The following is a 12,971-nucleotide window of genomic DNA, read 5'->3' as shown; positions in this document are numbered from 1 at the left end:
GATTGTCCAATCTCCCTTTTCCGTGCATCGTTGTTTGGGGAAGGATTCATAATGAATAATATGTCAAAGTATTCGAGGTATATGATAGGATTACTGAAAGAATAAGACTGTGAGGGCAGAGCCAAAAACTATGCCGGCATCGCTATCGACGGGTCCCAGATATCCCTCTCTTATCCATGTTTTCTGTACTTGTTCCTGTCTTTTGTCTGTCTGTTGTTAGTCTGGGGTGCTCGTGCTGACGATTCCGACACGTTCTCCAACGTTCGTCAAACACTTCTGCCGCCTTCAAAACAGCTCAGAGGTTCGGAAGTTCTCACGTGTCTTTACGTAAACCTTCCTTTCTTTCAAAATAAGAGTGTTCAGGAAATGTTTGTAGGCTATGACATAAAACCGGAAAAACTGTTAGTTCGTGAGACTAGACATAACAACAAGTATGGAGTTGTGTGTGAGTGGATAAATCTTCTCTATATCAAACCACAAAGAAAGGGAAAGACATTTTACATTAAACAGATTGAGCTTTCATCCGGACTGTACCTTATACCATCACCGTTTTCAGCTAGTTTAATTATTTGTATGCACATAAATAACACTAAAGGTAGTGCTGTAAACAACAACAGTGTCACTGAGATTAATCCTTTATGTTTAGAATGCCATACAATTTATAGAAATTATGAAAGTTCTCAAGAGCCACACATATATCTTCACACTCAGTAACTTACGACTTTAGTGTAGAGTCTTTCCTGATCAGTTCCACATGTTGGAAGAACTTGTCAGACCGATGATCCAGCGATGCAACACCAATTACCGTGATTGTATATCTGTCGGTGCTCGTCTGATGGTCACACTGCGTTTCCTCGCAACAGGTAAGCTAAGCTGTTTGTTTGTATTACTATTTTAGTTCGGGTCCTTTCTCGGAACGTGAATAGAAGCTCTTCCATATAATTAACTAAGACATGCGTTTGTTTGTAATTGCAGGAAAAAGCTTCAAGAGTTTTTCATATCAGTTTCGAATGGGTCACTCTAGAATTATGAAATTTGTCCCTGAAACCTGTGACGCCATCTACCAGGTCTTAAGAGAAAATATGCGAAGGTATGTGTGATTATATTTTGTGTCAACATCAGTCATTGAGCTGTACAATACGATCTACATGCTGCTGGTACCCTAATGTTGCAAATGTGCATATTGTCGTTTGTTCTGACGTCTTTACTAACCAGATAAACAGATCAGCCTTTGGTATTCACTGTTTTCAGTGCCCAGACACAGCTCATGAGTGGCAGCAGGTTGCCAGTGGATTCATGTCTCAGTGGAACTTCCCAAATTGCCTGGGTGCTCTGGATGGGAAACATATAAACATTCTCCCCCCACAAAGGTCTGGTTCCACATATTACAACTACAAGCACAACTCCTCCATTGTCCTGATGGCATTGGTCGACAGCAATAACAGATTTCTGAATGTTGATGTTGGTTGTAATGGAAGAGTTTCCGATGGTGGAGTGTTTCGTGGATGCATGTTTTCAGAAGCCCTGGTAAACAAAACCACATCCCTCCCCCTGCACCACTTCCCGGATCTGACAAGCTGTCTCCATACTTTATTGTGGCAGATGAGGCGTTTCCGTTGAAAGACTACCTGATGAAGCCGTATGCAAACCGCGGTCTCAATGTAGATCAGCGCATCTTCAACTACAGGCTGTCACGAGCGCTGAGGGTTTTAGAAAATGCATTTGGAATTATGACCATGTGCTTCCGTGTCTTGCTTACCACCATCAACATCAGAGACATGGTCAAAGTGGGGTCCATTGTCCTGGCTTGTTGTGCTCTGCATAACTTCCTACGGAGTGAGAGCAGAGCTGCATACAGGAAGGACCAGATAGAGGCATTGTTCCAGGAAGATGGTGGTAAGACCCTGCCCTACAACAAGCCCCCTTGCCACAGACCACCAATGCAGCAGCAAGGGCCAAACAAATTAGGGATAAACTACGTACTCATTTCATGTCTGAACATGGTGCAGTGCCTTTTCAATGGGGCAAGACATAGGACAGATTGACTGTGTGTAAAAGAGGATAACTTGCTGGGTTTTAACTGTGATTATTCAGAAAGATCAATAAAAATCATATAAATCATAATTGCCTCACGTAGCATCATCACTGCTAAGTCACCACACTAGCGTCATAGATGTTGGAAACATGTTGCATAGTTTTTGGTCAGGGAATAATGGAATGTGAAAAGTTCAGGTGTCAAGGTATTGTACTCATAAATCGCATTTGTCAGTAGTGACATTTCTTACATGGGAATGGGGGACAAAGGAAGTGTTCACTTCATGTGAATGATGTCCATAGACAACACTGACTGGCCCACATTCAGACGCAATAGGAGCAATCCATGGCCGATTATATAAGACAATAGTATGCAGGGAGATTTGCTTTTTCAAAGATGTGTTTTATTGTAAGAAGTCATAAAGTATAAAATGTAATAAAGTAGTAGTAAGTATAAAATGTATAAAATACATAAGGCATGCAATATCAAAATACAAAAGCTTAAAGTATAAATGTAAGTAAAGGTTAGTAAAGTATAAGTACAAAATGCAAAAGTGTCAAGTATCAAGTATAAAATGTATAGAATATAAAAGGCATGCAATATCAAAAAACAAAAGCTTAAAGTATAAAGTATAAATATAAGTATAAGTAAGTAAAGTATAATTACAAAATGCAAGTATCAAGTATAAAATGTATAGAATATAAAAGGCATACAATATCAAACTAAATGCAGCCTAGAATAACAAACAAAAAAAACTCAAGGACCCAGTTCTTCAGCGTGATTACAAGTGCATTCCTGGTTGTGCTGGTTGTACAGGCATTAAAAATTAGGTTGATCATGTTGTTCTCAAGGCTCGCCAAGAGTTCTGGTGGTGCCTGCCTTAACTTTACCTCAAGGATTTTGAAGGTCGCTGTGACGGCATCCTCCGGCCTCGCCGCCGCCGTCTCATGAGTGCAGCCCCTGTTATGCGCAAGAGGTCCGAGTGATCTGTCTGGGGGTGCCTTCTACGCTTAGCAGAAGGACCTGCTGTGGACTGTGTCTCGTCCTCTCTCTCTCCCTGGCCCTGGCCATTGAACCTGGCGCCTGTAGGCATACTGGTACTGGTGTCAGTGGGGGCTATGGGTTCCTAAAAAATCACCCTACGTGATCACGCCCCCCACCCTGTAGTCAGAGGAGTATGCCAAGCATACTCCTCTGACTACACCTATTTTAAATAGGCTGACGATACAGCATTAGTGGGTTTTTTAAAGTCTAATGCTGCATCCCTAGAGGGTTTTGAGAGTGAGGTGCAGGGTTTTATTAAATGGTGTACAGATAATTGCCTCGTGGTTAATGCAAAGAAAACAAAGGAGATGACCATAGATTTTAATAAAAAGGGAATTATAGTTCCACCCTCAAATATAAATGGTGTAGTGGTAGAGCGGGTCACAACATATACATATGTGGGTGTTGAATTAGACAACAAACTGGCATTTAATGAATGTGCACAAAATAAGTCCAAAAAGTTGCAGAAGAGGGTGTTTTTTCTAAGGGAACTCAATCATTTTAGAATAGACAGCTGTATTCTTCAGATGTTTTACAAAGCTCTCTTGCAGCGTGTCTTATCATTTGGCCTTATTTGCGTTTGGCCGTGTAAGACAGCAAGTCGTTTGTGCCTACAGCAATTAGACTACAACAACAGACTTAAAAACTCAAAGGCATTTAAAACTATGAGCATACTGTATACATCACTGAACTATTTTATTTGCTCATACATGCTTGTCATGTTTTCTATGTTCTACTGCTCTGTCTGTCTTGTCCTTGTTTTTCTTTTAATGTTTTGTATTAATGTTTTTTTTTAAATGCTATACAGTAGGCTGTAAATGGAGCGTGAAATGGTGACCACATGAATTTCCTACTTGGATAATAAAGTTCACCTTGACCTTGAGAAGGAAGGGAGGGAGGGAGGGAGGGAGGGAGGGAGGAGGGAGGGAGGGAGGGAGGGGGAGAGAGGAAAGGAGTAAGAGGGAAGGAGAGCGAGAGAGGAAAGGAGGGAGAGGGAGGAGGAGGCAGGAGGGAGGGAGGGAGAGAGAGAGGAAAGGAGGAGGGGGGAAGGAGAAAGCGGAGAGAGGAAAGAAGGGAGAGGGAGAGAGGGGGAGGGAGGCCAGTAGAGGGGGATAGAGAGGGAAAGGAGGGAGGAGGGGGAGAGAGGGCAGTAGAGGGAGTGAGGGAGAGAGATGGATAGTGAAAGAGAGAGAGAAAGGCAGACAGACAGATGCATGAACACATAAAATATGTTCATTCTCTAAATCCCTTTCCTCAACAGACGATCTTCCCGACAAAAAAATAAAACCAATTGAAACAACAAAAAAAAAACACGTTAAGAAAGACGTGCCCATAAACATTTAACGGCGAGCCCCCCCCCCCCCCCCCCCCCCCCCCCCCCCCCCCCCCCCCCCCCCCCAAACCGTCATGAATGGCCAAAAGATTCCCTTTCTCCTGCTCAGGTGGTTCGTGGTTGGCAGTGAATTAAATGCAGCGTGATTAACGAGCCACCATCACCTAACCCAGAGACCCCGAGGGCAACGAGGCTTCAATCAAAACAGACGCGCCGCTAAATAGGCGCAAATTATATCTAATTAAGGAACAATTTGAACAGTAGAGTGTGGAGGGTTGTTGTTTTTTTGTTTTTTTGTCTTTGTGATGTTTTTACAACTTGGTGTAGGGGAGGGTGGGATCGTGTGGGAGCGGGGGGTGAAGACAAGAGAGAATATAAAGAGAAATAGGTGATGAATTAAAAAGCGTATTGGATACAACGGCCGTTCGGCTCCCCCTATTGGTTGTTTACCAGAACGGCGAGTTCTGGTACCAAATGAGTCTCCTGTACTTCAGAAAAGCGTATAGGATATTACAATGTAATATTTATTTAAATACCTTAAAATTGCTAATTTAAATTGCTTTTAAATACACATGTATTAACTCGATGATTTATTTGGTTTTATTGCTGTTATCTTGGGGATAAATAAGGGTTTACTCGTTCTCACGACAGCTAAATACTAATTTAAATACCTAAAAATGACTCTACTAAATCTTATAAAAAATACTTTTAATTTGCTCATTGATTTTTTGCTGACCAAAACATTTATCTAAAATATATGAAAGCACTACACTACATTGATAATGATTAATTAATAATACTTTAAAATAACAACAAAACGTTTTAATCAATTAATGATTTAATCAATTTTAAACTGTTCTCTCGGAACCGCGTGACGTCACATTATGGCCCAAGTGACGTCCATTGCGTTAAACCCAGGAAGTGTTTGTTACGTCAGAAATGTCTCCAAACTTTGTGCAACAGCAGCTACGCGGACAGCGTAACGTCTAAACCCGTCGTGGATCCGACCGCCAGCTAGGATCCGTGAGTAGACTGGACCTCACTGGGTGTTTAGTCCCGTTAAAACGGCAACACTTTCACGTTATCGACGGTAAAGTGTTAGCCAAGACGTTAGCCTAGGGGGCTAACGCGGCGGTCTTGCGCCTTGCGTGCGCTGCGTCCGCTGCGTACGAGACGCGTTGGCGTCACCTACGCAGACGATTCACGGCCGCTTATAGCGTTGTTACTCCCCCTTACTCTGTATTGAAGATGGGACATAATATCGATCTCCTCCGCCGTAGGAAGCAGCCGTTGAGTTTGTAACATGAGGATATGGAGGAGCGGAAACTAAAGCGGAAAAGTCCCCAACCCTCAGCCAATCCGGCAGCGGCGGCGGTGGGGGGCGTGTCCGGGCGGAAAAACGTCACGGGCGACGGCGCCGTGCACACGCAGACGGGGACGCAGAGGTCCAAGAGCAGGAGGTACTTTTTTTTTTTTACGTGTATGATATAGACAATGAAAGATAATAAGTTAAATATCCACAAGAATGTAAAAAAAGATGTGTAAGCATGTGCAACAGTGCAAGGATAAAGTCTAGAAAATCAGCATTAGATATGGACAATAAAAGAGAAAAATGTAAACATAATAATAATATAAAAGTATAGCAATTCAAGGATAAGTAAAATATCGACAAGAATGCAAAAAGAGATGTATAACCATGAGACTATTGTTGACCTATAATAATGTAATATTTAATGTTTATAAAATATTATAAACATATAAGAGAATAATGTAAGCATAGTAATAATATAAAAAGTATGGCATTACAAGGATGAAGTAAAAAATAAAACGGCATTAATGAGTTATAAGTGAGTCGTCTTTTCATTCCTTTTCCTAAATCCTTCGTATCAGGGGCGTCAGGGACAAGTCCAAGTCCTTGCCGGCCTCAGGGGCCAAAGCCACCCCCACCCCGGGCCCCGGGGCCCCTATCATCCAGCACTCCTTCCTGACGGACGTGTCCGATGTCCAGGAGATGGAGAAAGGCCTTCTGGGTCTCCTCAACGACTTCCACTCTGGGAAGCTGCAAGCGTTTGGTGAGGCTGGTTTATAAGTGATGCTCTTTTTTTTAAATTAGATTCATTTAAAAGTGATGCTTTTTTAATTGGAATAGATTTGATGAAACTTTATTTGTATTGCCTTTAACCACAGTGATAGTGTCTCAAAGGGTGTGAGCTGAACCACAGTGCAATTAACACATTACATATGAACACGTTTCGAGCAGTCATGTACACACACGAGCGCGCACACAAACACACACACACAGACAGACACACACATAGATGGATTTTTGATGAGTATACAGTTGGAAAATCTGAAAAAGAGAAAAGGGAGAGATTAATAAAACAGACAGACAGACCGAGGGAGAGAGAGAGAGAGAAATTTATAGATAGTGAAAGAGACACCAGTAACACCAGTAGCGTGCGTTAATAGCCTCGCGGTGAAAGCGTATCACGTTCACCTTAAAGTAATTCCAAGTCAGCGTTAATATTATTATATTAATTAATTGATTGTAGGAATCTCCTAAGTGTCACTGCCTCATGAGATCACCCCATAGGGTAAGCTGATTGGCCGACTGAACGTTGATTGGCGCCTGGTTGCCTGCGTCTGATCGGTCCCAGACTAACATCTCGTGATGAGACGAACTCCCACGTGATTTACAACCAACATCGCGAGAATCCCATCTGCGAGGTTACGACCAGTGGGACGTCTCTCGTCACTCAGCATCCTAACTCTTCTTCTCCTCCTCATCCTTCTCCTCCTCCTCGCCCTCCTCCGGTTGCCCAGGCAACGAGTGCTCAATCGACCAGATGGAGCAGGTGCGTGAGATGCAGGAGAAGTTGGCGCGGCTGCACTTTGACCTCTACGGCGAAGTGGACGGGATGCCCGACGACCAGCGCAAGGCCGCCTGCGACAGCAACATGGACAAGCTGCTGAACAACGTGAGACTCCCATTCACGTTCACCCGTTCATTCACACATTCATCCGTTCACACACCGATGGCGGAGTCCAAAGATATATAAACTGACTAGACATTAGTGTTGCAACGGTATACCAATACTAGAAAGGTATCATGATACCCTCACACAAAAAACGATGTGCAAATTTTTTAGTATCGATACTTTTATAAAAAAAAAGAATACTTTTATTAAAAAAAAGGAGAAAAGATGAAAGAAAAAAAGACTTTGAACGAAAGGACTTGCACAAACACAAGCAGCATCAACTCTTAGTCATACTCCTGGCACGCAGAGGCTGGTCAGTGGGCGTGGCCCTCAGCTCGCACTCAGCCACAGCCGCAGCAGGCAGTTCACTGAGCAGTGAGAGTGAGGCCCTGTCCACACTAACCCGGGTAAATATAAAAACGCACATTCGCAATTAAGAGATCTCCGTCTGCACATCGTTTTCATATCGTTTACGGAATGTTTTGCATCCACCTTCCATAATGAAATGATTTTGATAAACAGTTGTTGTCATGGTTACGCGACTCCCGCCACGCCTCTCTGTTTAGATTACAGGCGAGCGATCAGCTGATAGTTGCAGTTGATCAGCTGGCAAATCATTTTCACTCACTAGCAAAAATATGGCTCAAACCAAAAGTACAAAGGCAAGGTTTTGTTTTTAGAAACGCCGCTCCAAGTACGGTTTGAACTGGCGTCTTTGTATTTTTTTCCCATCGCTTAAGCACAGCAAGTATAGCGCTCGCCTTCAGCGTTGGACTAACAAATATGTTTGAGACAATATGTTGAGTTGTAACTGGTGATACAAAAGAACAAAAAAAAAAAAAAAAAACATTGTACAGCGAACTCATCGTTTCCATTTCCCCTGCCATTTTTTGATGAGTGTCTCGGTCTCTAGCGCAAGCTTGTGGCAGCGTCATGGCAGTGTCATGGCAACCAAACGTCATAGTTTCTGAAAGCCTCCGTCTACCCTGACCACACTACAACGGGAACCCAGCGTTTTCACATTTATCCACCTCAGCGATCGTTTTTGCAGATAAATATTTATGCGTTTGTAGATTTACCCGGGTTAGTGTGGACAGGGCCTGAGAGGCAACGAGATGGCGACAGGGCCAGAAGTGCTTGCCGACATTCCTAGGCTTGTGGAGAAAGAAGACGAGAGAAGTAAAATATGGAGTTAATGTATATAACGGATCAGAATTGTCCATGTAAAAAAGTCTGATCCGATTAGATTTCTATTCGGAATAGATCTATTCCTATCATGCAAATCTGAATGTACTGTATATATGGCATTTACAAATGTGGTAAGCGTCCGTATGTCTCTCAAGCACAACCGTTATGTTGGTCTGGACTTATATGATATATGTAAGGGATAATGTTGGACAGAACGCCGGTCATTATCCGGCGTTGTCTTGCTTCGCCCTAAAGGGTATTATTTTCGATAATGACCGTTTTAGACATTGTCCCGCTTATTACACGGCTCCTTGCCAAAACAAAATAATATCTTCACCCGGTGTGTCTTTTACAATTACCATTCGTAGTGTTGATCAGCAGAGAAATAGTTTGCCAAAGACGTTGACGTCGCTTAGCAACCAGACACGCTGGGGTTGATAAGTTACCGGACTACTTGCGGAGTGATAAGAAAGACATGAATCAGGCAAAAAATCCACTTCCCTCGACAGCGGTCTAGTTCAGTGTGCATAAAAGTACCGACGGACCAATTGCAAACTACTGCAGCTGCTGATGCCATCTCTCCAAGTTGAAAAGTAGCCGCACCCACCCCAAACCAATCGGATTAAGTGCATACATGTATATTATAGCGGACTACACCACCTCTTCTATTCACATGGAATTATATTCCGATCAGAGAATTGTATTCCGATTGAGGCATATTATATATATATATATTAATATGCCTCAATCGGAATACAATTCTCTGATCTGTAGAATTAATTTATTAACGTAATTTGCTTAAAAAGCAGGAAAGGACCAAGCTGCTGAAATTTAAACCATAGTGAGACCGAGCTGGACCATTATTCATCTCTTTTCCAGATATTTTAGATTTTCACGTGGTGTCGGTTCAGTATCGAGTATCGAGGTATTTTCGGGCAGGTATCGTATCGAAGTCATAATTTTGGTATCGTGCAACACTACTAGACATCGCCTGAGCTGTGCTGTTCAGGGGAACGTATGGAATGAAGGGTGATGGGACAGAGGTCCTTTCACAATAAAAATCCCTCTAAATCACTAAAATATTTTAAGGCAATCTTCAAGCGGGTCGAGTCAAACGTGTGTTTGTGGTAATGCTAGTAAAAAATAATAAAAAATTGATCTATATATTTTTTCACCATCATTACACGTCTGACGTATGTCAGAAACCAGCCTGCTTGTAGATGCCTTTAAAAGAAGGCGATTTTGAGTGATTTTGAGTTGATAGGACCTCTGTCCCATCGACATTCATTCAGGTGGGTGGTTACCCCGCGGCAAGATGGCGGCCTTGTTGACACATGCTTGGAAGCCGAATGCGCTATCTAGTCAGTATACAGTATATATCTATGGGCGGGGTCGACCACGCAGGGCGACAGCAACATGGACAAGCTGCGTGCGACAATCTGTTACATTTACATTTTAGCAGACGCTTTTATCCAAAGCGTCTTACAACGGTTCATTTAAACATTCTGTCGTCAGTGAGCTTAACCTCAGTGAAATTGAACACATTACACATGATCACAATTATTTGAAGCAATTATATGAGAGAGAGAGAGAGAGAGAGAGAGAGAGAGAGAGAGAGAGAGAGAGAGAGAGAGAGAGAGAGAGAGAGAGAGAGAGAGAGAGAGAGAGAGAGAGAGAGAGAGAGAGAGAGAGAGAGAGAGAGACCTTTTTTAACAAATATACGAAAAGAGCTTTCACTGAGGGGTCAAAAAACTGTACCTAAAACAAACGAGTAACTCAATAACAAAGCCAAAACCGTCTTGAATATGAGCAAGTAAATCAAACATGGATAAAAGCGTCTAATAAACATCCCTTAAATGTAAATCTATATTTAGCCTTAGATCATCAGTGAGGAAACAGTGCATGTTAAAACCCCAAAAAATAAATGTTGACTGTATTCCTGGGATTATCCGCATGAATTCATGTGAATGCTTCAACTTCTGTATAAGACTTCTGTAACTCTGTAACTCGAATGACATCACACTCATCCCCCTTCCAAATGTTTGTATTGTGTGTGTGTGTGTGCAAAAATGTTTATATTTATGCTTTTGTATATTGTTTTTCTGTGTGTGTGTGATTAATAATGTCAAATAATAATCATAATTGTGCAATAGAAGCAATCATAGTTCCGTCTGTTCATTTGTATTTATTTGAAATTGGTAAAATCTGTTGACGGTGAAAATATTCTAAATTTGCTTTGACCCATGGGAACGAATTAGTGAATAATCAATTATTAATAATTATTATTATTATTATTACCCACGGCAAATCTTTGTTTTTGTTTTTTTTACTCTACAGCTGGAGGAGCTGAGTTCTTCAATGTATCCTTTGAACCTGATTGGCAGATGGTCGCACAGGGAGGGTGTTAAAAGGAACCGTGGGAGGGGATTGGCTGACGATCGCCTGGGGGCAGGTGTTAGAGGGACGCGTGGGAGGGGATTGGCTAACGGTTGCCTTGGGGGCGGGTGTTGGAGGGAGAAGTGGGAGGGGATTGGATGACGGTCGCCCGGGGGCGAGTGTTAGAAGGAACCATGGGAGGGGACTGGCTGACGGTTGGCCGGGGCCGGGTCTTAGAGGGACACGTTGAAGGGGATTGGCTGACGGTCGCCTTGGGGGCGGGTGTTAGAGGGACAGATGGGAGGGGATTGGCTGACGGTCGCCCGAGGGCAGGTCTTAGAGGGACACGTTGAATGGGGATTGGTTGTAACGTGTTGAGAGATGATCCGCGGTCTTCCTTGACTCTCTGCTCCAGTCAGAAGCTGAACCTGGCCGACTCCCAGGAGATCCCCCGGACTGCCAGCATCTGACCTCCTCTTCCTCCTCCTCCTCCTCTCCCAGCTCTCTCTCTCTGTCTCTCTGTCTGTCTGTCTGTCTGTCTGACTTTTTGTCTCCATCTCTTTACCTCTCACTGACTCCTCTTCGTCACAGGGGAAGGTTTTGGTGCACGACCCAACAGCGAGGAGGGGCCTGTGTCACTATCGTCATCTGGTTCACTATTATCACGATCATTGATTATCACCGATCGACCAGCATTCTGAGCAGTGCACCAGCAGTCAATGGATGGACAAATGATTTGGATGGATGAATGGTTGATTCCCACTCTGCCATACTCCCCCTCTCATCCCTCCTCGTTCCCACTAAGTGTTGGCTCGATCAGCTTCGGTTCGCTGTTCTCAAGTGTTTATCAAAGGGTGTACAGTTCTACTAAGGAGCCCTCTTAAGGTAAGAGGTCAATCTCAACCGCCACATTTTGTATTGTTCATCGAAAGGTTTATGGGTGTGGGGGTGGGGTGAATCCGTGAATATATCATAATTTAGTATGTATTTAGCTCTGGTCACTTTAGACGTCGTTGATTCACTCACGAGTCAGACGGGGGATTTAGCGTCGTAAAAGAGAAACGAGATCCCGAATGACTTTTGAAATAAGCAGCCTCCAATCGTTCGGGTTCGTACGTTTTTTAGTCTTCTTATCGGGGAAACCACGGAGAGCTGTGCTTTAGTCAGCAGAACTTGAACTCCCAGCCAGCTATTGCTGGGTCTCTAGATTCCTAGATTCCTTGATTTCTAGATTTCTATGTCTCTTGATTTCTGGGTCTCTAGAGTTCTGGAATTCTACAAGCGCTAGGGTCAATGAACGATGAAGAATCAATTTTTGTGTGTGACCCCCAAGTGCCTCGTACCAGTCCGGCCGAAAAAGAGTATAAAAAAAGACTAAAACACGACAAATCGAAAACAATCGTAGCGTTGATTGTGTGACCCCGAATTGCAAAACCGCTTATGTTTCTGACTTAAGATCAAAAAATGTATTGTTTGTTGTTTTCGTTCATATTTGCACATATCTGCTCATATTTGTGAACAAACTATGCCTTACTTTACTAATCATTTGATCGCCTTTTTGTTCTGAAATCGTTGGATGTGTGTGTTGAATATAATATATTTTAGTAGAGGCGGGAGATACAATGGTTGTTTGCTGCTTGTAAAAGGAAAAAGATTTATATTTCTATTAGTGTGTGTGTGTGTGTGTGTGTGTGTGTGTGTGTATGTGTGTGTGTGTGTGTGTGTGTGTGTGTGTGTGTGTGTGTGTGTGTGTGTGTGTGTGTGTGTGTGTATTATTGTAGCCAACACAGTGGCTTCGCTTTGGACATGTACAATAATAAAAAAAGACTATCGAAATCCTACACTATCCTATTGTTTCACCTTCTTGTGACAAATGTACTTATTGTAAGTCGCTTTGGATACAAGCGTCTGATAAAAACCCGAATGTACCACAGTCGGCTTTTACTGTTTTCTTTGAACCCCTTTTTAAAGATGTATGATGATTGAGGCGGAGTCTGAAACATGATACGGAAATCCA

At 42.8% G+C, this 12,971-nt stretch overlaps 1 protein-coding gene across 1 annotated transcript; it reads left to right on the top strand.

The window, feature by feature from the left end:
- Positions 1-5,327: 5,327 nt before the first annotated feature.
- Positions 5,328-12,795, top strand: ccdc28a (coiled-coil domain containing 28A). The gene is made up of 6 exons (XM_079738125.1): positions 5,328-5,435; positions 5,693-5,872; positions 6,303-6,484; positions 7,236-7,390; positions 10,916-10,938; positions 11,370-12,795. Exons 2-6 carry the CDS (start codon positions 5,724-5,726, stop codon positions 11,422-11,424), a joined length of 564 nt encoding a protein of 187 aa, XP_079594251.1. The 5' UTR covers positions 5,328-5,435; positions 5,693-5,723; the 3' UTR covers positions 11,425-12,795.
- Positions 12,796-12,971: the final 176 nt, after the last annotated feature.

Source organism: Pollachius pollachius (assembly GCF_949987615.1).
Source record: "Pollachius pollachius genome assembly, chromosome: 6".
Taxonomy (NCBI): Eukaryota; Metazoa; Chordata; class Actinopteri; order Gadiformes; family Gadidae; genus Pollachius; species Pollachius pollachius.
The sequence above is the reverse complement of the archived record's forward strand: the minus strand, read 5'-3'. Positions and strand labels throughout refer to the sequence as shown.